The sequence below is a fragment of the Anser cygnoides genome, chromosome 6 (genome assembly GCF_040182565.1).
Source record: "Anser cygnoides isolate HZ-2024a breed goose chromosome 6, Taihu_goose_T2T_genome, whole genome shotgun sequence".
In the NCBI taxonomy this organism is placed as follows: Eukaryota; Metazoa; Chordata; class Aves; order Anseriformes; family Anatidae; genus Anser; species Anser cygnoides.
In genome coordinates this window covers 16,513,746-16,537,077 of record NC_089878.1, presented here as the reverse complement: position 1 = coordinate 16,537,077, position 23,332 = coordinate 16,513,746, and the positions used below count along the sequence as shown (strand labels likewise).

The 23,332-nt window shown below is 37.4% G+C and overlaps 1 protein-coding gene across 4 annotated transcripts in view; it reads right to left on the bottom strand.

Moving 5' to 3' along the window:
- The window catches only part of PDE1A (phosphodiesterase 1A), a 183,596-nt gene extending 162,341 nt beyond the window's left edge, over positions 1-21,255 (bottom strand). For 3 of the 4 annotated variants that reach the window (XR_007162441.2, XM_013171643.3, XM_013171647.3), the window contains exon 1: positions 21,102-21,254. Coding sequence is in view for 3 of the 4 variants with exons in the window: in XM_013171643.3 (XP_013027097.2) it covers positions 21,102-21,103 (2 nt within the window). In the remaining variant the exon portion in view is untranslated. Of the gene's footprint in view, positions 1-21,101 lie in introns of all 4 variants that reach the window. The other variant, XM_048061417.2, reaches the window with a different exon arrangement.
- Between the last annotated feature and the right edge of the window lie 2,077 nt (positions 21,256-23,332).

Here is a 23,332-nt window from a genome sequence, read left to right as displayed (position 1 = left end):
GTTAGCATAAAGAAATGATACAGTAACTGTATTGAGTAGTTTGGCAAGATATAATGCTTTTATATATATATTGTATGTCAATACTAAAAAACAAACCAAAAATAATCAATGTTTCTCAATATTTAATTGGGTGGCAGAAACAGTAATCAGATTAATTTGCAACAAGCACCAAGCAACAAGTTTAGGCTAGAAGTAAAGAAGCACTCCCCAGCTATGAAAAACACTGGAGCTGAATACCCAGGCTGACAATGGAATCTTTCTCTCTAAAGCTTGAGAAGAGAACAGACAAAAATGTGAAATCAGAAATGTAGATGGTCCCTTGTATCTTCCTTACTTCCATTTTTTAAGCTTGATTTTTAAAATACGTGTTTCAATTAGCTTGGGTTGAGATATTCAAAAATACCCTATAAAAACAGAAGAGAGTGGAGGATCCCACAGAGAAGCAACAGGAAAGCACATTATAAGCTCACGAATGCTCAGCTACTTGCAGGAGAATTCTTAAGACTGGTAAAATCAAATTTTCTGTTCTGTTAATGGAATGCAGTCATTTTCTTATAAAGAGAGAGGGTGTCCTCAAAATATCCATGCTATCAATTCTAGAAACTCTTCAGCAACAAATAGCAGTCTGTACTTCACTCAAAATGAAAATATTTCTGTTTCTGACTATTCAGAAAATATCTGTGGATAGCACTGAGTATAAATGCATGCTTTTTGATCTGAAAAGTGTATTGCTTCATCCAGCCAGATGCAGTGCTGCACACAGATTAGCACACCAGTTTGACTAATTCCACATCACTTTCAAGAGCAATAGTATTGTTGAAGTGTATCTTTACAAAAGACATTTTTTTATTTTAATGCTTAGAGTAATATATAATTGTAAGAAAGAACCCAACTTGTTTCTGAATTGTTCATGTTTAATTGTTCTTTAAAAAATAATAAGAATAAAAAAATAACTTGTCCCTGATTTCCAGCTGCTTTAGCTTCAGCTTCCAATAATAGCATCTTTTTTCCATTTTCCTTCTTTGCCTTACACATCCTCTCTGCAGCACACTGCTAACTCTTGTTCATACCTACAGATCATTTTCCAATCACGTTATTTTTTTGATAAACCAAAAAAAAAAAAAGGAGTTCTTAAATCTCTCACAAAATGGTACATTTGTCACTCTTACATGACCAAAACAATTTTCAGTGTTTGTTAAAGTATCTCCATTCTCCAATCAGCCTGAGCACCCCAGCTGAGCTCTCAAACAGTTCTATTTTCTGTGGTGCCACAGCTGTTTTCTGGGAAGTAACTTAAATGGTCATCAGAAAAAAGAAATTCATGCAAAAAGGGGGAGGGGGTGTTGGGTTTTTATACCTATTGGTTAGCCAAAGTATCATATGTTTGATAGCTTCCAACACTGATGGGCTCATCCATCAGATTATGTATGTGACTTTTAATAAAAGATAAGTAAAAGCTGGACAATAAGCCTTTTCTGATTTAAAAGCAATAGCCTGAGTGGACATGTAAGAAATAAAATGAAATAAAATAAAATAAAATAAAATAAAATAAAATAAAATAAAATAAAATAAAATAAAATAAAATAAAATAAAATAAAATAAAATAAAATAAATAAAATAAAAAACAGCAAAACTTTGGTGAGACCATACTCATTTTAACAAACCTGTAAACTGAGGTGTTCTGCTTTGGGATTTTGCTCGAGAAAGTGACCGTATAACTCAGACAGTTCCTCTGTGTGGATAAGACCTGATTCAGATCCCACTGAGGTCTTCCTGCCTGTGATAAGACCTGATTCAGATCCCACTGAGGTCTTCCTGCCTGGAGAACTTTTCTTTGTGTGGCTGCTGCCTATGTCAGCACCGATGCAAATGGTGAAGTGCATCTGCAAAGCCAGAGGCCACCCAGTGGCACAATCCTTTGCATGGGCTGGGGCAGGAATTTTACACAACAGGAAATATTTCCTGTGATCCTATTTTTAAGTAAAGATATTACATTTTGACATACAAAAACAGAAAGAAAATGCACCGGTTATTAATCTGACACTTTTAATAAAAACATGATTTGAGCTGTAACTCTAAAATTGTTGCACATTTACACTAAATGGTCATGACTCAAGATGGACCTGAAGAACAAGCCAGAATATTACTGTGACTACTCAAATGCTTGATACAGCCTTAATAATATCTTCCTTCCATTCAATAAAACAGCCCCTTTTCTGCAATATCAGGGCTATCAAGACCTTTGATTTGATTATTGCGGGCCAATATCCTATCTGCAGAAACAGCCAATGTTACATAGCTAGGGAACAAATTAACTAAGCATAAAATGAGCCTTCTCCAGCACCTTCCCAAACAAGGGACTTTTTGAGCCAGGAATTGCATTTGATAGCACATCTCCTGGCTCTGGCTAGATTCTTTCCATTCTTTCCATATGAATTCCCTTAAAGCTTTCTTGAAATCATTTATTCATTACTTTCTACAACATCCTGGGGCAATTTTGCTCTACACTTCAGTAACACATTACAGAAAATACATTGTCATGTGTATGTTTTAAGTGTAACACATGCTATACATGCTATCCCTAAATTCTTCCATTAGAAGAACATTAGATAATTATTTCCTGTTCACATTCTCCATCCCACTCACAGTTTCATGCTATTTATACAAAAATTAATATGTGAGAATGACGCGGATTTACAGAATAGCATATCATTTTTGGGTTGTTGTCGGTTCTCCTCCTAAGAATCACAAATGTTTCCCATGCCTTTTCACAGTTGCTGAGCCCTTAGCTGACATTTGTCAGACAACACCTGGAGAATGATGTCCAAGTTTGGGTTCTTTGGAACACGAAAAACATTGACATACTTACATAAATCCAGCAAAGTACCACCAGGGCTCTGGAGCACATGATGTATGAGGAGAGGCCGAGAGAACTGAGCCAGTTCAGCCTGGAGAAAAGAAGTCTTAAGGGAGACCTTATTGTTGCTTACAGCTCCCCAGTCAAAGGAAACAGACAGAGGTGGAGCTAGACTCTTCTCAGAGGTGCACATCGACAGAAAGGAGGCAAAAAGAAGAAATGAAGAATTATGGTGTTAGGGGGAAAATGAGAAATTCCAATATTTTGAAAAGAATTTTCACCATGAGGGTGGTTGAAAGCTGGAAGTGGGGCTGTGGAAGCTCCATCCTAGGAGGAGTTCCAGGCTGGACTAGACAAGCCCCCAAGTACCTTGATCCAGGCTTTGACTGCTTGACCTGCAGTGGTCCCTATCAAATAAAACTGGGGTTCTGGGAGTCTAAGATGGAGCAAAGCAGTGCCAATGTGGATAAAGCTGCATTGGCAAAAGCTGTGCTCTGCACTGCTGCAAGCTGGCACTTTTTATTTCCAATTAATTAAAAGTTCTTTTAAAGTACTTGAAATCTGCACACTTCACATTCTCTTCAATAGCAGGATATAGACTATATAATTTACCTACAGGATTCATTGCTGCAGGATGCCATTGATTCAATTATAACATTAAGATATAAATAATAATGACAGCTGCTATTAATGTAACATCAGATAAAAATAAAAAGGCTAGCAATTTTCAGGCTTCAGCTCATAAGCATATCACCGGGTGGAACAAAAGCAGAGTTATCTTGTTACAACAAAACAAAATCCTGGCCAGGCATATCTAATACACAATTCTTTCAGAGACAGAAAATTGAATTATTTAAGCATTTTCCTATGTCTTATATACTGTTTTCAGTACTAAATATTTGAAGAATCATTTTGTATATTGATTTCTGAAGATAAGTACTAGACAATCCTCACATCAGTAATTATTTCTCTGCTTTTCCTTTCACTTGTTCCTTCAGAATATAAAAGCACAATTATGACAGCATGCAAAAGACAGATAAAATATTGAATGTCTTGCTACTTACAAATTATTGTTCAAACATATGCATCTATGAAATCCACGTTTTTGTATGCAAAGGCACTACAAAATACATTTAAAATGTAATGTTCAATAACCCAAAATATAATGGTCTATTCAGTTCAAACAAAGGCTAAAACATTAAAAGGCCAAAGTCTGGAAGAATTGTCTGCTTTGTTTTAAAAACACATTTAAAATGAAAAGACCTTAGCAAATTTAATCTGCTATAGCTGACATCATTCCTGGGCATTGATTCAAATTCCAAATTTAATTTCAGTGAAGCCTTAGTAAAAGTAATGCCTTCTGCAGATTCAGAGCCATCTGACTGACATTATCTACTGATGACAATAAAAAGTAACTTAACCAAATACGGTTTCTGTAAACAGTTCTTAACATTAAGGATAGATGAAATGTATGTTAAACTGGCTTGGTACAAGATTCTGGGTCACTGGATGTTGCTTACTATTGTCATGGTTTATGCACTTCAAAGAAGCATCAGTACAGATTTGAGTTCTTCCGAATGCATTTTTTTCTTTTAGCTAGACATATGCTTTGTGTCACAATTTGATGACTTTTGATATATTGATATGGTGAAAATGTACTTCCTACTGTACAGAAAGGTATGGCTTGGTGAGCAAAGCACAGAACAGAGCACGGGAAAATCCAGGCTGGGGAGAACCTCTGGCATGGCGTACCTCTGTGACACTTAGCATGGTTTTACATTTGTGACAATGGTAAAAGGGAGATGAAAAGTCTTTTTATTTACTTGATGTTTTATGGTAGATATCAAAGTGTACTTAGTTCATCCTCGTTATTGACTTTGCAAAATTGGCAGGAAATTGCATGAGTTGAACCTTTCTTGGGAAATTTTTAGATTACAACTTTGCTCAGACAATTTATCTGAAAGTACATTTGGCAGAGCGCTCTACAATCTCACAAAAGACCACATTGGAATTTGCTGGGGACTGACAGAGCTCCAAGTGTGTATATTTGCTTATGCAAAAATATTGCTTGCACAAAAAAAAAAAAAAAAAAAAAAAGCTGATTTTTATCCAAATCAATTGAATGGTGTTCATTAATCCTCACTCATGCACATTTGTACAGGTCCTAGGATTTCTATTTCTAAACATATCTGAGCATACTTTTCAGTTACAATGAAACATCCACATATTCTATATTACTTCTTAAATGGAATAATAGCTTTTGAAATAAACCCATAAAGGTGCCATCAGATATAAAAACCCTTCGTTCCTTTAGTTCCTCAACTCCTTCCCTCATAGGAGCAAGTGTTAAACAAATAAGAATAGCCCAAAGAAACACTTAAAGAGAGAATCGCAATCCAGGAGCTTTATCTGGAAATGTTTTCCTATGCATTAGACCAGAAGTCTAGAGACAATGAAAAAATATTTTTCTGCTTGACTCGGAACGTCAGGTTATTCAGCATGGCCATGGCCTTCAGGCTGATTGTTGAAAAAACGCAGTGCTCTTCAGAGAAATATCTACTTCTGTGTGTTCCTGTAATTTTACTTTCCTAATCAATAAAAATCTTCAAATTAAATTTCTGTTTGTAAGAACATCACAGTTGACTGTACATTACCAAATGGTATTTTAGAAAAAATCTGTGAAAGATGCAATAATAGATACACTCCTTTTGTTGATTGTGGATATGCCTGAAAACTTTTGTGCTAACAAAGTCGTTGAACTTAGTTAAAATGAGTACTGGGAAGGCAAACATGGTTGTTCCTTGTTTTAACAGAATAAGTGTCATCTCTCAACACTGTTTCACACAATTACTAGCAGATAAAAACAATTCTTCCCACATTACAACTACTTCCTAAACTAGCTGGAACTTTTATTTTGATAAAAAGTTTATTCCCCATTACCCATCTTCAGTCTCTGTTCATAACTTCCTAATAAAGAAAAGGGTAGAAATTTTCTTTAGCTATGACCCTTGTCAACAGCAGTAATGACATGGGTTTGTTTGTTTGTTTTAAGAAAGAAGCAGAAGAAACAGCAGAAGAAGACAGGACATAGATGTTTAGATTTCCTAGGGAGATCGTGAAGGTTAGAAAGCTCCTGATGATAGCTCAGATTCAGCTACAAATGCAGGCTTGATCTGCTTGTTCTGAATTATTTAAACTGGACTATAGCCTTTGCTGAAAGCAAATAAAGCCCAGAAAGTCCAAATTATTTTTTCAAATAACAAAGCTGAACCACATCAGGTATAGAAACAACTGATCTGCTTTAAAAGCTGCAGACTGGAAGTTGTAAGGATTTTAAAAGACAATAACACCCACCTTGTACAAGCTTGCCAAATACGGTTTTCTTGGCAGAAGGAAGCGTGCAAGGCAGTGTTTTGTTACTTAATGAAATCCAGGGGCAGAGCCAAAGGGCCCCGATAGTAGGCCATAAATGGACACGTTCACCAGGGCCATTGCAGTTCACTTTACCCCCACCCGTAATTCAGAGCCTGCTTGTACACTGCTAAGGCACAGCAGGCGTAAAGGACGTGAATTTAGTAAAGTACATCCTTTTAAGCCCTTTTCTAATGCACTTTCGTATCACTCATTGTAGGGCAAAGTTTATTATCTTAATCTGTGTCATTATGAGTCTGAGATATTCGGTATCCAACAAAGCTCGGTCAAATGTAAAAGATTATAGCATGTGATAAAAGGGCTGTATCTCTGGCACAAAATAATGCAGAAGAGCAGAAATGATGGCCAGCTTTCACTATGTAGCCCTACACATTAAATTAACACCAGACCAAGGCACCAAGAGCTGCACAAACAAAATTACTCTTGGCACTGGCATTAAGTTTTCAATAACTGTGGCCTTGTTAAGTAAAAAAAGTACTTTGTTCTGTTGAATCATTTTAGTTCAGAATTTCTGATTATTCTTATTCTCCACATGTTTTTAATAGCTAGTATCTTGTGGGTTAAACAAAATATTTTCTCTGAAAATGTTTAAATTATACAATATCACAAGCTTCTCATAATCTATCCATATTTTCTGAAGTAGTTTTTTTTCAATTTGTGTAAAATTTCAGCCATATGGATGAAGACAGCAGCTTAAGAAAGATCTTTTGCAATGCAACAAAAGCAATGGGAGAAAAGCTCTGCAAGGTTTACGTTCAACAGACTTACTGCAGATTCAGTGTAAGTACAAATAAACGTAATCCAAAGTCAGTACAAATCCATGACATCCCAATGGATGCCACAAAATATTTATAGGCATGCTGGAGAGCTCAAATTGAAAAGAAACAACAGAAAAATAAATTGTCAATGGCAAAGAAAACAAACAGGAGACAAAACCAAAATACTCATCACTCTGATCACAGTAATGCAGAGATAATTTTTGCCCATAATCTGTTCACTGCTAGCCAGTACATAAATTGCCTTCAAAATCCTAGAAATAACATGGAGTTTAAGTCAAAAAAGAATTCCCCAATGAAGAATTTATGGTCTTTAAATAGTTTCTTACCAGACTTGGCATTTTCTTTAAAAGCTAAGAACATGCATCAAGAATAATAATGATGAACTTACAAGACTGACAGTCATTTTAGAGAAATTAAATCTTTGCATTTTATCCTCCTATTCCTTTCATTTTTGTCCTTCTCATATATGTACATTTAGTGCTTAATTATATAGAAAACATAGTTATTTGGTCCCAAGCCAAGAATCCATTTGCAGAACAAAAGCGTAAACAGGAGAAAAAAATTGAAAAACAATATTTTGGATTTTTAATTAACTGATAAAACATCTTGTAAATTTGTATTAATTACACACTGAATTTCAGAAAAGCAAAGAACGAAAGCTGTAACTATGGGCCTAGTTCATCGAAGTATTTAAGTGAATGATTTGAAATCCCTGAATATCCATGTGAAGGTGCCCAAGCAGACAAATGCCTGCTGATAGCATGAACTGCGGGCCCATAACCCAGCAGCACAGCACTGCCTGAAGTGGCTGTCTCAAGGTTGTCACCAAGAGAGCAAGAAGCAGACATGACGGTGGCAGTCATGCAGTAGCACCGCAGCAGGGCACATCATGCCAGGTGAGCTGGCCTGCCCACAGCACCTCGATGCTATGTGCAAAGGGCATCCCATGTTTCTGCCAGTTTTTCTGAAGCTATGAAGCATCTCTGTGCTAGGAGTTGCAGCAGCTGGCCTCTGCAGACAGCATAAAAAGGAAAAAAAAATCCCAGTAGCATTTTAGTGATTGCTCCTTGCAGTATCGTAGTAACAATGTTTCTGTCATCAATATTAATCTAACTAATATGTTGTAAAATTAGAAAATAGGAATTCTTTGGAGTTAGCTGGTCCAATTTTGGAAATGCCCTTTAAATATATTTCAATATTTACAGTAAAACAGGTCAGCCCCTTCATGTGCCACTTTATGAACATGTTTCTGCTTGGTCAGTAGCTATTCAAGGACAGCTGCAAGGATTTTGCAGGAACACTGGCACGGGTGCATAATTGCACAGTGCGTTTACATGGGACTGGTTTCTCTGTGATGTACCAGTACCCAAAATCATCACAATTGGGACCTATACATCTGCTTTTTGTTGTTGTTTTTCTATTTAAAAAAAAAAAAAAAAAGGACTATCTTGTTATTGTCACAAAGCATTTAAAACTGGGAAGGAACAGAGACATGAGAAAAATCCTCAAAAGAAAAGATATCAAATGAAATGTGTTATGGGACACTCTATCCATGTTTATTTTAACTACAGAGTTGCCAGTCTTTCGTCCTTCCTCATCTGCAGTCTCATTTACATGAATGAATAGTCTTCATGTTTTCCAAATACTAATACTGCAATACAAAAGTGTCATAAACTTGGCCTTTACAACAGCAAATGCATCATATTCAAAATGTTCTTCGATGTAATATCTCCCTTATTTAGGATTCAGTGAAGACCACAGATGGAGATAACATTTGCTCACACTATTACATAGCAGACTATTTAATAGTCAATGTGTCAGAGCACTGTTCACTTCGCCTTAAAATAAGCAGATTTTAAAAGAAGTTTCAGTGGTTAAATCTGAAAGAGGTTCCTTCTTTCTCTTTAAATGCAACATGGACATCCAATGAAAGTACAGATCCTAAAAGACTTCACAGCAGTTACAACTAAATTTATAAGCATAATCATCTGTATGAGCACCCTAAAACTGTTATCTTCTTACAACCACATTACAAATACAGTGCTGAGATTTAATGAGAATAAAAATTTAATACTTTTTTATGAGTGCAAAGCGAACAAACAGGTGCACCTACCGAGTGATAACACAGTACTGTGAGAAGTGGCAGAGAAGCAAAATCAACCAAGTGCTGTTCGCTTTGTGCACAGTACATAATACTATGACTTGAACTGTCACTTACCCTGCACCCCCTTCAACAATAAATCTTCAAGGCAAAGATAAAATGAACCTCTCTTCCAAACAAATCATTTTTTTTTTTTTCTGTGAGTAAAAGTACTCAGACAACATTTAAATATTGTGCAAGAAAAACAATCTGACAAAAGCAAATAAATCCTAATATCATAAACAGCTGCACACAGCAAAATTCGAGCATGTAAGCACAAATAATAAAATACGATGTCTGAGATGCATGTCAGTATATTCCATGTTCCCTTTCCTAACTACTTGCAGGACACTCCCTGTATTGAAAATAAAGACAGAAATGGCGACTGTTGCATTTTTAAGGATATTTACGTGACACAGAACTGGTGTTCTGAAGCTTGATTACACATTAATTTTTGTATAAACACCTGTTTATTTGAATTGGTGCAAGATGCAGCCTTCTGTAAAGGCCTCTGTTTAAAAAAAAAAAAAAAAAAGGCAATATTACAAATTGCTTACATTCATTCAGGTCATCCCAAAGAGCATACCCATAATCAGCAAATGTTTCATTTGCATATTTTTCCTATATTGTGCACAAAGGCATGTTCTGCTTGAGTCCATTCTTTTTAAGTCCATTTTCTATTGTGATGCATAGTATAGAGTTATGTTATTATTTTCAGTTGGTTTATTCTACCACATACCAATTAAAGCCACTCATACATCTCAAAGAATTTAGTCTGGTGCACAGAAACTTGGGCATGAGGAAACCTGTGGGGATTTAAGCCCATGAAGAAAACTTAAAAGAAATATATGGGATGCTTCCTGTATCCACTCATACTTGAGAAAACATGGAAGATTATTCCTCTTTATTTTTAATAACTTTCTAATATTACTAAATCAAATGATGTTGTAAATAAACTGTGATTTCATAACTGAACAGTTTGTCTCTCCATAGACACTAAGAATGCAAATGAAATTCCAAGTTTAACATCTTTTTTCTTCTATGTTTATTTTCTTGTATTCTTCTGCCCTTGCTAAAAAGATGTTTTGAAGGAATTGCAGTTTTCCATTTCCAAATTGCAACTCAGATTTATTAACAGATTTACTAAAGGCAGCTAAATAAAACATGTCACTTAATACAGCTTATTTTGGATTATGTGAATACAAAAGGAAATATATTCAACATTCAAAGGAAGCACAGTTTCCCTTTCCTCTTAGAGCAGTACTATCAATAAAAGCAACCAAGAGCAACATTTTTTTTTAAAAAAAAAAAAAGTGTACCTTTCTTGAAGTATGGCTTTTGCAGATGATTTTCAGTATGTTTTACCAGTATCACACATTATAACAACAAACTATTGTAATTCAGCTAGCTAGACAGACAGACAGACAGACAGATAGACAGACAGACAGACACACATTGAGGAACTTCTGAAAAAAATTACTTAATAGATATGATATCCTAAGAACATGCTCTGCTGATTTATTTTTTTAATAAAACTTCTTTAAAGTCACTGATCCAGAGAACTGAACTGGAAAAAAAATGGAAAATTTGAATTGTTGTGCTTCATTTTTGAAAGGAATTATGTAATTTACACACACACACACACACACACACAAAAAATCAGTATGTTGATCATATTACCTGCTAGATTTAAAATAGTAGTCACTATTTTATTTACATTGTTGTAATTTATATACTTAGGATGTAAACTTTCCCTAGAACCTAAGTAATATTCTGGTCTCTGTCCATTGTTACAGAAGCACTTTTACCTTAGCAGGAGTATTTTTAAGAGGCTCCTCAAAGACTTCATCATTTTCATTTGCACATGTTATCAGTGATGCTATCTTCTCAATGAAATTGTTGTAATCATTGGCATGCTGGAAAAATGTGCTGTTGTAAGTGCACTCGCTTGAGAATCCAGAGAGGCATGGTCTTTTGTTTTTTTTTTTGAAGGCTGCTCCTCTGAGCTCGCCTAACTCGCTTACATGCCTTTGTCTGCCCATTACTAAATGGAAGTGAAACATGTGCTCCGTCATAGGTTTGCTGGTGTATTATCTATTATCTTCAACCTTTCCTTGACAAGTTTCTGAAAGAGGGAGAGGGGAAATCTGGATGCCAAAATGAAAAGGGCATTTTTACAGCAATCTGGCATGTATTACATTTGGTGATTTCTTTTCCCTTAATTCTCAAATTAAGAGAATGTGAGAAATCTAAGGAGACTGCGTTAGAATTGTTCACCAAGCTTTTCCAAGTTCCTTCCTCACCCGCTGGAATCAGCCTGTGCCCCTCCAGGAAGATCCCACCGCAGAACAAACCCAGCATTGTCTGGAAGGCCCAGACACCTCTGCAGACATCGGACTTTCTAGACTGCATACAGAATAGCTTCTGACAAAGACCCGGAAATACTCCTGCAAGCTCTTATCAGATCTGGAAGTATATGGAAATAAAACGTGTTTCTCACAGAAAAGCTGTGCTGTACCATCCACTAGGAGCACTTTGCTGCTCACAGCTAGGTAAAACACAGCACAGCCCTTCACAAATGGTTTTGCAGATGATGCTGTATCACTTTGGACTGCTTCTACGTGAATGTCCAAACTCAGTTGCCTATAAGTTATAGAGTAATACTTAACCACTAAAATATTTAATTTGTGTAAAGAATTCTTTTGACAATTAGTGAAGAGGTACAAATCCAGCTAGAACTATTACAATATGCTCAGATTCGTCACTGAGCTCTGTTTCAACATTCGTATTTCACCAATCCAATGATAACACCAGTTTTACACTGCAGTTTTAAAATATCAGAACTTTTAGGCTTTTCATGTGGTTTCAAAAAGTATTAAAACATTCCAATATCATCATGCATATTTTGGCTATTAATGTTTGGATTTTATTGCATTATATCTCAAATATATTATGCATCAAACATATCTGAAGATATATTGTAAATATTTATTGTTGACTGCCTTTTCATTTACTTTAGTTTTCTGCATTATGTCACATTTTCTTTTTCTTTCCTTTATCTCATTTTTAATTCCCCACTAACTGCTCCACTGCTTTTACGTGGTCTAACTGTAAAAACCTCTAGGTAAGCATTCCCATTCTGGCTGCAAGATAAACCCATGGACAAGCTCCCTAGGTTGGTTGTTCCTGGAAGTATTTCACTTTCAGTAGCTTCTTTTCCCTTAGAACCCAAATCAGAGGCAAGGAGCATGAATTTTACATGGAGAACAAACCTTGCAGTCAATCTAAAAGGGACATGGCTGCAAAATGTCCCCCCATGAGCAAGGGCTGGTTTCACATGCAGTGTCAGGGCTCTGCTGCCACCAAGCTCGTTATAATTTACATTGTACTCTGGCATCTTTACTGGTCCCTGAGGAACAATTGTCCACTAAACAAAACTTTCTGCTCCTGTTACACAGAATTATCCACTGTGCTTTGGGCTCCCCTCCCACCACTGTAAAATAAACTTCCCTTTTAAATACTTCATGTCACCCAAGGCCATCTGCAACAACCAGGCCACACAATGTACGTTCTATAAAGCTCCATTCTTTTGCCTTTACCCCAAACCTTTAAAAATTACCGTTGACAGAGGATTTAAGATCTGCATCCTGTTTAATGCTGACCAAGGTAAGGTACACCAAACAAGATTTTGTTTATTCTTCCACTGAAGCCTTTCCTTCAAACAAATCAATAGGCAAGACCTTTAGCATAACTCCACATTAGAAACAGCTTACAATAAAGGATGTAAATTATAAAATAAGCTATATTAATATTACTAGCTAAATTGAATATTCCTTTCTGACATAATCTTCTTCAATAACAATACTTTGCTAAATACTTTTGCTTGACGAAACAGTGAAAGTAGTGGAATAGAAAACCCACTTGTTCCCTCAGCCCCTTCTGTGTCCTAAGGAACAATTCCCTGCCCAGAGCCATGCCGCGGGGACAGCTAAACAATTGCTGCAGCCTGCTCACGGCTCAGCTAATTCCCTCAGTAAGAGACTGCAGAAGGAGTAGATCTACAGAGCTGTGGGCATGAGGTCTTCACTGTATGTGTGTCAGAGGGATTGCCTCCACACAAGCTCTGATCTAGCCCCATGGATCAACCAGCCTTTAGCGGTCAGAAAGCATGGTGTGTGCTCCTGGAGCAAATCTTACTTTCATCCAGAAGGAACCGAGCTCGTGCGCTCAACACAAGTGTCTAATACAAATGGAAGGGTCGTAACTGAGGGTGATTATGGCCCTCCATGTCCGTCAACAATATCAGAACCAGTGAGGAAACTCAGGCACCTATTTCTGTTTTTCATAGAAAGAAGAGAGGTGTTTCCTGTACTTCCTGTGACAGTGTCACACAGCAAGAGAAGCTTTGAGCAGATCAGACAGGAACCTGTAGAGGCCAATAAGCTGAGGAAATCTCTTGGGGAAAAGCTGTCTTTAAAGCTAGATTTTTTTATGCTTGGAGCTTTCCTAAAATTGTTGTTTGTTGGCCAACGCCTTCTAGCCAGGGAAATAAAATGGGAAAGAAAGCGAGAAGAATAATGGGTGCACGCTTCCTTAGCTCTACAGCAAGAAGCGAGGCAGAAGTCAGTTCCACGCAGAGGCTCTTCAAGAAAGTAAAAGCAGTGGCAAATTTGGTGCAATGCTATTTTTTATCCCCATGCAACAATTTTAATTTTTTAGAATATATCTAGGTGCAATTTGTTAACACCAAATATGATTTAACTCTTATAGTGGGACATCCCCTGAATTAGGATCTGGCAATTCACAAAAGCAGCAATAGAAAGGAAAAAAAAAAAAAAAAAAAAAAAAAAAGATGCAATGGTTTTCATGAATGTAACTTGTGAAAACAATTTGTGACTGGAATGCAGTTAAAAAACCAACCTGTTTGTTCCTAGCCAATTTAAATCTCTCTGCTTATTCTGCATGGAGAGCTACTAAATCTCAGTCATGGCGGCCTGCAGCTCCCTCACGAGGGGAGCGGAGGGGCATGCGCTGAGCTCTGCTCTCTGGGGACAGCGACAGGACCCGAGGGAACGGCATGGAGCTGGGACAGGGGAGGGCCAGGCTGTGTGTTAGGGAAAGGTTCTGCACCCAGAGGGTGGTCGGGCACTGGGACAGGCTGCTCAGGGCAGTGGTCACAGCACTGAGCCTGCTGCAGTTCAAGGAGCATTTGGACAACACTCTCGGACTCATGGTCTGATTTTTGGGTGGTCCTATCTGGAGCCAGGAGTTGGACTCAATGACCCTTGTGGGTCCTTTCCAACTCAGGATATTCTATAGTTCTACAATTCTCAATAATTTTAAATAAAAGGGATTATCTTTTTTTGCTTTACAACGTTACAATTCTATGTGCCACTCATTGCTACGTCCCTATTCACATCAGCAATGCCCTGAGATTTGCTAAGAAGACATCTGCTATCACGTTTAAGACCACCTAACCATTTTCCTTGAGCATTCCTCAGGCATAAAAGCTATTTTCCACACTTTGTTTCCATAGATACAGCTTTTTTTTTTTTTATTAATCAGAATGATAGCCTGCAAATTGCTCAGCAAATACATCATCAGCAACCAGTTAATATTCCATGCCATGTCTGTTTACACAGTGCCCCGCTCTGATCATACTTAATTTTGGACAGCTAAGGCAGAGTCGGATGGCAGAATGTGACACTTTCTAAATGGAGATTTTGACATTCTGGCTCAAGACAAAAGCCTATGTCAGTTATCACTTAATAGCGTGGCTGCTGACCATACTGAGAAAAGCAAACAGCTCCTGCTTAGAAGAGGAAAAAACCTGTTAGGGAGACAAAATTAAAGCATCATTTCACCCAAGTATTTGACTAAATTGAATTTTAATCCTGGAAATATAAGCAGACAGACAAAACAGCAGAGGGAAAGGGATCTGTCATTCCATCAAGTTAAATGGAACAACTCTGGAAATACGCATGCAAAGTAAAGGCTCCAGCATCTTTTGCGGAGACAGCGATTTGGTTTTTTTCCTCTCTCTGTCTGAATAGAACAGTGAGGCAAAACAGATGGGCTAATAATTACTACTGGCCTAAATTTGCTACATTAGCTTTCCAGGACAGAAAAATTCAACCCTATAACTTCAGCATATACATTCAAGTATTTGAAAAATATGGAAGAGGTGGGAAGAATCAGAAGTACTCAGAACTCAGAGGCATTTTAAAATAAAAAGATCTTTTTAAATCACATCCAAACGTTCTCTCCTTTACCTTTTCCAACAAACCATACTGATAAAAAGGATAATATTATCTCAGTATTTTGTGCAGCCAGTTGAAGAATAAATAGAATAAAGCACAGTTACATCCCAAGAAGAGGAAGAAAGGAAGTGTGCTGTAGAAACACAGCATAAAAAACAGCTTCTGAATTTCATTTTCTGATGTTATGGGGGTAACCGTATTTTCATGGTTTATATGTTAAGAACAGATTAGATGCCTTAAGCATTTCCGAATGGGTGAATTATGCACAGTTTAATAGCATTACATAAATACCTGAAGCACCTTAATCTGGGCATAGAAATAGTACTTATATCTTTCACTGCTAAAAATGTTTCATTGCTCAAAGTTTGGCCAATGAAGTCCTCAAAACAAAATTCAAAGTCAGGGGTTGATCTGCAGAGAAGAGAGGTCTGGGAAATGAAAATCTGTACTGACTGGGGAGACTAAAGCTCTGCCAGCCATTCCTACGGGACTACAGAGTCAGAGTTATCTCTGCATTGCATTCACACCAGAGTAGTATATGATACTCATGCTAAGTGTCCAGTTTTGAAATATTTAACAGAATGATGTGGAAATGTAACATTCCAATATGGTCAAAGTTAGCCATGAAGAAACAGTGGTGTCACGGACAAAAAATAATTCTGTGAACTTTCTGTGCCCATCTCACATTCTGTATAGCTACATTTATTGAGAGAAAGCACCAGGCTAGTGGGCCTGCAACAAAGGCATATCTCAGGTGATCCTACGCAAAATTATGCTTCATGTATGCTCGTGACAGAAATAATTTCGAGTCTCTTGATGTTGCTGAGGCTAATGCATCTGCCACGATGTTAGTCTGACAGTTGTTTTTATTTAAAAATCTCAAGCAAGTCCACCAGCAGTGGGCAGATATTACTATGGCAACTCAGCACAATTGGAGAAACTGTTCTGGAGTTGTTAGGCAACACAATGCCATCAGCTGCTGATGTTGCTTAAGCTTATTGTAGTTCATGCTGTCTGGAGCCATCTAATTAAACACACCAAAAAGGGCACTCAATTGGGAAGCTGATGTGGAAACAAGCTGTCTTTGTGATAAAAAATAAAGAAGAACAATACAGACTGCAGGAAAGAAAAAATAAAATAAAATAAAATAAAATAAAATAAAATAAAATAAAATAAAATAAAATAAAATAAAATAAAATAAAATAAAATAAAATAAAATAAAATAAAATAAAATAAAATAAAATAAAATAAAATAAAATAGAAAGGTGGCTCATCTTTTTCTTTTGCAAACCTCAACATAAAACAGGAAATGACTTCAGTAGGTTTCTAAAATATGTGTAATAATTCGTAATGTAATTGATTAAGTGGAAAATCATACAGTAAAATTCCAACTGCATGCAGAGATATAAAATTATATTCACTTTAGAGCACTGTTTCAGTTCATATTACTGCAATCATTTTAATTTGGCCTACATTGGTCTACATAAAACAAATCTGAGTAGCTTTCCTGAACAAGAAAATTCTTAACATAGTTTGAGGTGTGCAAATAATTGGTAGAGCTACCGTTCTCTTTGGCTATCTGAAAAAGTTGAGAATTAGTGGCTACAGAGATAAACACATTATCTCACACATGGGATGGCTCCTGCAGAGCACTGAAGCACATTGGCAGAGCAATGCGGACAAGTGAATGCTGCTGCTGCCCATGATGTTCTTGTTATGTGGAAAAAAAAAAAAAAAAAAAAACTTTACCCTTTTCTTTTGGCACGATGGAGCAATAAATTTAAACATAAATTTTAAAGCAAGGGCTGACCAGCAAACTGGGAATTATTATCCAGTGATTTATTACTCCATCTGTCTTTTCTATACTGAGCTGAGTATATGTTTATAGGTTTGGAAAGAGGACAAAGGCAGAAATAATACCTTGCAGAAGAATTCCTCTACTTTCAAAAGGAAATCTCTGTTGATAATACCCAGCTTACCGCTAATTGTCAAAGGAAATGGATAACAGCTAACTTCACAAAGATGACTGGAAAAATTTATGTGAAATGTGAAAGTGTAAAACACTGAATTGGGACAGTGGTTTTGTGGGTTTGTTTCTTTGTTTTTTAAATCTAAGTTTCCAGACATGTAAACAGTTTTAAAATGCTGTAAGACACCAGGTCAAAGTACCATAGAGGAACTTACTTTGACTCTTCTAGTCAATTGTGGAAGGATCTATGGGCCTAACACAGCTAAAAAGATCCTGAGTGGTTCATTGCCTGAAATATCCCAGTACCAACCTCCTGCACAGGTAAGCCTAGAAGTACCAGGTGAAGACAACTACAAATGTACTTGCTTAACACTTCAAGGTAAAAATCAGATCAGTTACAACGGTTTCAAGAATTTTCTCATTTAATTAAACCTCACCTATTTATTTCAAATCCACTGTCCTCTGGAGAATTGCTGACATTATTTGTAGCACTGGGCAATCAGCAACACCATGAAGTTCAACAAAGGAAAACGCTGGGTGCTGCACCTGGGATGGAGCAATGCCAGGCACAGGCACAGACTGGGAGACAAGTGGCTGAGGAGTAGCCCTGCAGAAGGGGACCTGGGGGTGCTGGTCATCAGCAGGCTCCACACGAGCAAGCAGCTTCCCCTAGCAGCCAAGAGGGCAAACCGCATCTTTGAGACCAGCACAGCTGGTCAAAAGAGGTGGTTCTCCTGCTATATTAGTGTTGGTGCAGCCTCACCTTGAATACTGCCTGCAGCTCTAGGCTCACGATATACAAAGGATGTGCAGGGACTTGAAAGCACCCTTAAGGAGGGCAACAAAGCCAGTGGAAGGGCTGGAGGGCATGTCCTATGAGGAGAGGCTGAGGACCCTAGGGTTGTCCAGTCCAGAGAAGAGGAGGCTGAGAAGCGACCTCACTGCTCTCTGCAGCTTCAGAAAGGGAGGTGACAGTCTCTGCTCCCTGGGAACCGATGGCAGGACATGTGGGAACGGCACAGAGCTGCGCCAGGGGAGGGTCAGATCGGACACAAGGAAAAAGTTCTTTATCTAGCCTGTTGCTGAACACTCTCCAAATGTTCATTTTACATATGTGTTTTTACATGGCAGCTTGGGCTATTGGAAATATAGGTGATGAAAAAAGAAGAATATGCAGAAGTGAAATTAATTGTCTTCTGCTATTTTCTTCTCGTTTAAATAAAATAGGAGTAACAGTTCAGAGGCCATTTTTCTCCATTTGTACTATTTGCAGATCACTTCATAAGAGAAGATAGCTATTCTTAGTCAGTTCTGAAGACCAGATTTTCCATCCACAAAAGACTAGGCACTAGTAAGGATATTCTAATGTTACTGAGTGACAATCATGCAAGTATGTAATTCATATACATTGTTTAGCACAAGGAATTGAAAAGTTAATGCTTTGCATACTTTTTTTTTTCTTTGACTAGCAAGGATTCATTGTGCTGAAGCAGTTAAGATAACCCAGCACCTTGTTCCACAGCGTAAGTACGTGCCCATCTTTGCTGGAATGACCTCAGCTGATGTACTGATGTTTGCTTTTTTCAAGGTTACATGTCTCTTGTACCTCATAGTCAACTAACAGCCTTCACCTTCAGCACCACTTCCAGCTGACAGCCCTCCAGTTTCTAAAAGAATTGTTAATCCGTAGAAGTACAACCTTACCTTTTTCATTATTAAATTTCCTATTGCTATTACTTTGTTTTACGAGGTCATACAATTGCTTTTATGCAGTATGTTTATGATCATCCATACTATTTTGTACCTCCTGACTTTGTGTCATGAATAAATTGAAATCAGTACATGCCTACCGTTTACACTATGGCTGTTAATAAAAGCAATGCCTAAAATCTGGCAGCAGGCTGTTTTGGGGAGTCTGACCTGGTAATCTTACTCAACCCTGATTAGTTATCCTTTCATTTTGGCCCATTTTTGTCTCATTTTTCCATATGTGTTTGTCCCCAAAGATGACTGTTTTTCTTTAAAAGAGCTTGGTAGGGCTTTTTTATGTGTGTTGTTGTTTTGTTTAGTCTCTCTCTTTCTTTTTCTTTTTTTTTTTTTTTTTAATTTTGATAACAAAGGGCCTGTAGTTTGTTCTGCTCCCTTTCTTCAAATTCAGTTATTATAAACATCGCTCTCCAGTCTTCGGGTGTCAACGAAGTTAAATAAAAATCCTTTCACATTCCACGGCTATCAGATGTCTGGAAATGAAATAATTTGATCCCTTTCAGTTGGACATATTAAAATGTTTCAGTTTTCCTTCCAGATTTAGTAATACTCATTTTCGTACAGTCATTTCTGTTAACCATCCTGGTTTTGCCTCTACATACTGCATTATCAACCTTACTAAGAATTGAAGAAAAGTATTCATTTAGTCTGGGGGCAATAACCACATTATCTTTAATCTCCAATTAGAAAATCTCTGCTACCAGAGAATAAAGTCAAGCAGAAAATGACATTATTATGAGACATTTAATTTCAGATATAGATTGTAGAGCATATGCTGCTTCTGGTGGTGAATCCTTAAACTATCAAGGAACCATCAAGAATGGATGCTACTTAGTTGTGATTTTAGTAATTAGTGAGAACATAGTACTAGAAATAGCTTTAGGGGCAAAAGAATGAACTGGGGAGAACCAGCCATTTAATTTTAATTAAATAGAAAGATAAGTAAAAGGAGATACGGTCCAAAGATTTTCAATTTCCAATATACAAGCTTTGATTATTAATGAAATGATTTTGAAATAAAAATCTTTGGGATTCAAGCATGGAATAAACTTGAGGTTTCTTTCAATTAGTGGTTCTCAAACTGCTTTTCCAGTGAACCGTCATGCAGCAATAAAGCGTGGCACAAGATCACTCTTACATAAGGGGCACATCTATAGGACTGGCCATATGTCTGGGAAAGCAGTGAGAGACAAGCTGCTATTTGTATCTCATGCTTGTATTATCTGCATTTTTCTCTATGGAAAGAGTACACATATTTTTAGCTGCAGTATATAAAGGAAGTACATATATACATAGGAAAATAAGGTCAACAAAAGTTCTCTCTGCCATCCCTTTATCACTTCGTCACCGATAGATATTACTACCAATTTTAAGAATATTACTGAAGCACTCCCCACAAATGCAGACTGTTGCTCTCTGTACTAGCAGACCACTTTGCCCAGTTTTTATTATTACAATCACAGCATTCCTAACCATTTCCCAGAGGCCTACCTCTGATCAACAGCCTGCCAGTGACGGCCAGGAGCCTGCATGCAGCTCGGCACCTGTCCTTCCCCACACTCTCTTGGTTTAGAGCACAGTTGTCTATGACAAGGACTAACACCGAACTTGCACTCCAAACACAGAGCCAACAGCTACGTCTAGAATCAAGACAGATCTAGTCTACCAATGTAGTAAAGGAACCCAGGCCAACCCTCTAATCATTGTGCACAAGAAAGGAAAGAACAAACCTGTGACCATCTGAATGTCCTCCATCTGAAAGCAGCCCCGTACCCATGCTGCAGAGGCAGCATGAAGGTCTCTTAGCAGTGGTGCACAAAGCCACCAGAAAGGGAGGTCCTGTCCCTGTATCAACATGCCTGGCAATACTAAAGGCAAAGCTAAAAGTCATACTTACATCAAAAATGGCTCACTAAAGCAGCAGTTTCACCAATCCTGAATTTAGTGTAGAAGGATTCTGCTCTGGAAGTTAGACCACAGCCCACAGTATGGGAGAGATGAGAAGATGGGAGCGGTAGAGGTGAAGTGCTCTCCAACAGCAGGAGTCCCTGAAAACATTCTGTCTGACTCATTAGGAATCATTCTTAAGCTGAGCAGAGAAAATTGAGTCATAAATGACTCATCCACTTACCAGATGGGAGGAAAGCATATATGAAATTTGGGACTGCCACTTGGTGAACAGTGTATCATGAGCTGCTACTGCTTGAGCCGTGAGTCAGCTTCTCTGACTGCCACAAAACAGGGAAAATACAGAGCAAAGCACACAGAAGCAATACACACCTTAACCTGCTGGCTAGTCCCCTCATCAAAGTGTACCACCAAGGAGAGGTGTTTAGAACATTTTGCTGCCAAGCAAGCCTGGATATTAGCTGGCCTTATCTAAATTATGGTTCACATCTTAACTTTTACACAGTTGTAACAGGTAATCAGTAAAAATTCAGGAGATGAAAAAAGGTTTTGTCACACCTGCTCTGTTGCAGATAGCTTCTTATCCGTTAAATATAAAGAGGTATTTTGCTAGAAAAGCAAAAATGCTTATTAAATGCTGATGAGCAATGCCAGAAATCTGTAAACTCACACATCTTAACTGTTTTAACGAAAGTAGAAAATTAAGACAGAGACAAGGCAACAGCTTCTTATCCTCAGTGGCACCAGCCAAGTTTCAGGATTATGTGCTTCATCTTTTAGAGTCAGAAATCTCAGATAGCAGAGAGACTTCAGAGTGTAGATTTACATCAATCCCTTAATCTGACCTCACATTTTCTGTGCTGAAAGCCTCTCTGAGCTGCCTTTGTACGTACTGAAAGACCATAAGCAGTTTGCTCTTGAGACTGGAAAGCTACTATAAATCAGGCTCCAAGCTGACATCTAAAAATACAAAGCACATAGCCACCCGTCCTTTTTCTGGTCTGACATCCGAATGTTCAAGGTTAGTCCAGGACCCATCAGCCCTGTCCTATTTATTTACTTACTGATGTCATAAGCAGCTATAAAAGTTTTGCCTATTTAATCTTAGAGTCCGAGCATCTAGAGTCCCACTTGAGTAACTGCACCAGACTCCCCAGCAGCGGGTTAATCTGCAGCTTTAGAAGAGCAATACATACGCTTGACATATACTTGAAATAGGAGCTGAAGGTGTAGCTTCTATGGAATGGAAAGTATTTGGAAACTGAGGCCTGATAGGTGCGCTTCTAGATCAGAATCTCAACTGCAGCTCACTGTGGATGTTTTGTAGATGGGTATGTCCTTCCCATTATGGTACGGTTACCCTACTGTAAGTATGATAAAGATTTTTATAATTACACAGTCAAAATCTCCACATCATGACTTGTCACAGCCACAGAAATCAACTAAACAGGAGTTCCAGTATGACTTAGTATACCATAAATTTTAAAAGCTATTTGCAGGATATGCAAACAGCTTATGCAGTTACTGATAAAAGTATCACGATCTAAGTAAGCATTAGCATTTAAATAAGTTCAGCTACAGATGATGATTTCACAGTACAGAAGGAAAATTCAGCTTAGAATTCTGCTGGTCCATGGCACATTGTATATTTTCCAGCAAGTCCAAACTACTTCTCAAGGAATGTCAGAATTGTCATATGCCATTTTCACCTGATGCACAAAACTGGTACTTGTATGCATTAGTTCCTTTGATGACACAATATCATAGCTGTAAAGCAATGGGTTTTCTTGTATGAAAACAAACCCTCATGGTACCAGTCTGACATCTCACAGTCTAAAATCAACATCTAACAGGCAATGTATGTATGATAATTTAAAATAAGACTAAATATTGCCAACCATACAATTCTTCTACTTTGAAAAGTCTGTGTAGAAACATTTGAAGTAAAAGTATTGTTTCTAATTTATATTTAATTAATAATGTTTGATGCCCAAAAATACCCTAGCATTATTGGAGAGCCAGCCACATTTCTGAGCCTTCTCCTGCCTTTTTTCCATGGGGACAAATCCAGACTAGTGATTTCTATGCTAGATATTTTAAAAATTTAAGTCAAACCTGACTCAAATCATCTCTCCATTGTTTTTATGCATTTATTCATAACGTGTGGAAAAAAAAAATACAAAGATATCCATCTATATCAGCAAACCCGTTAAGAAAAAC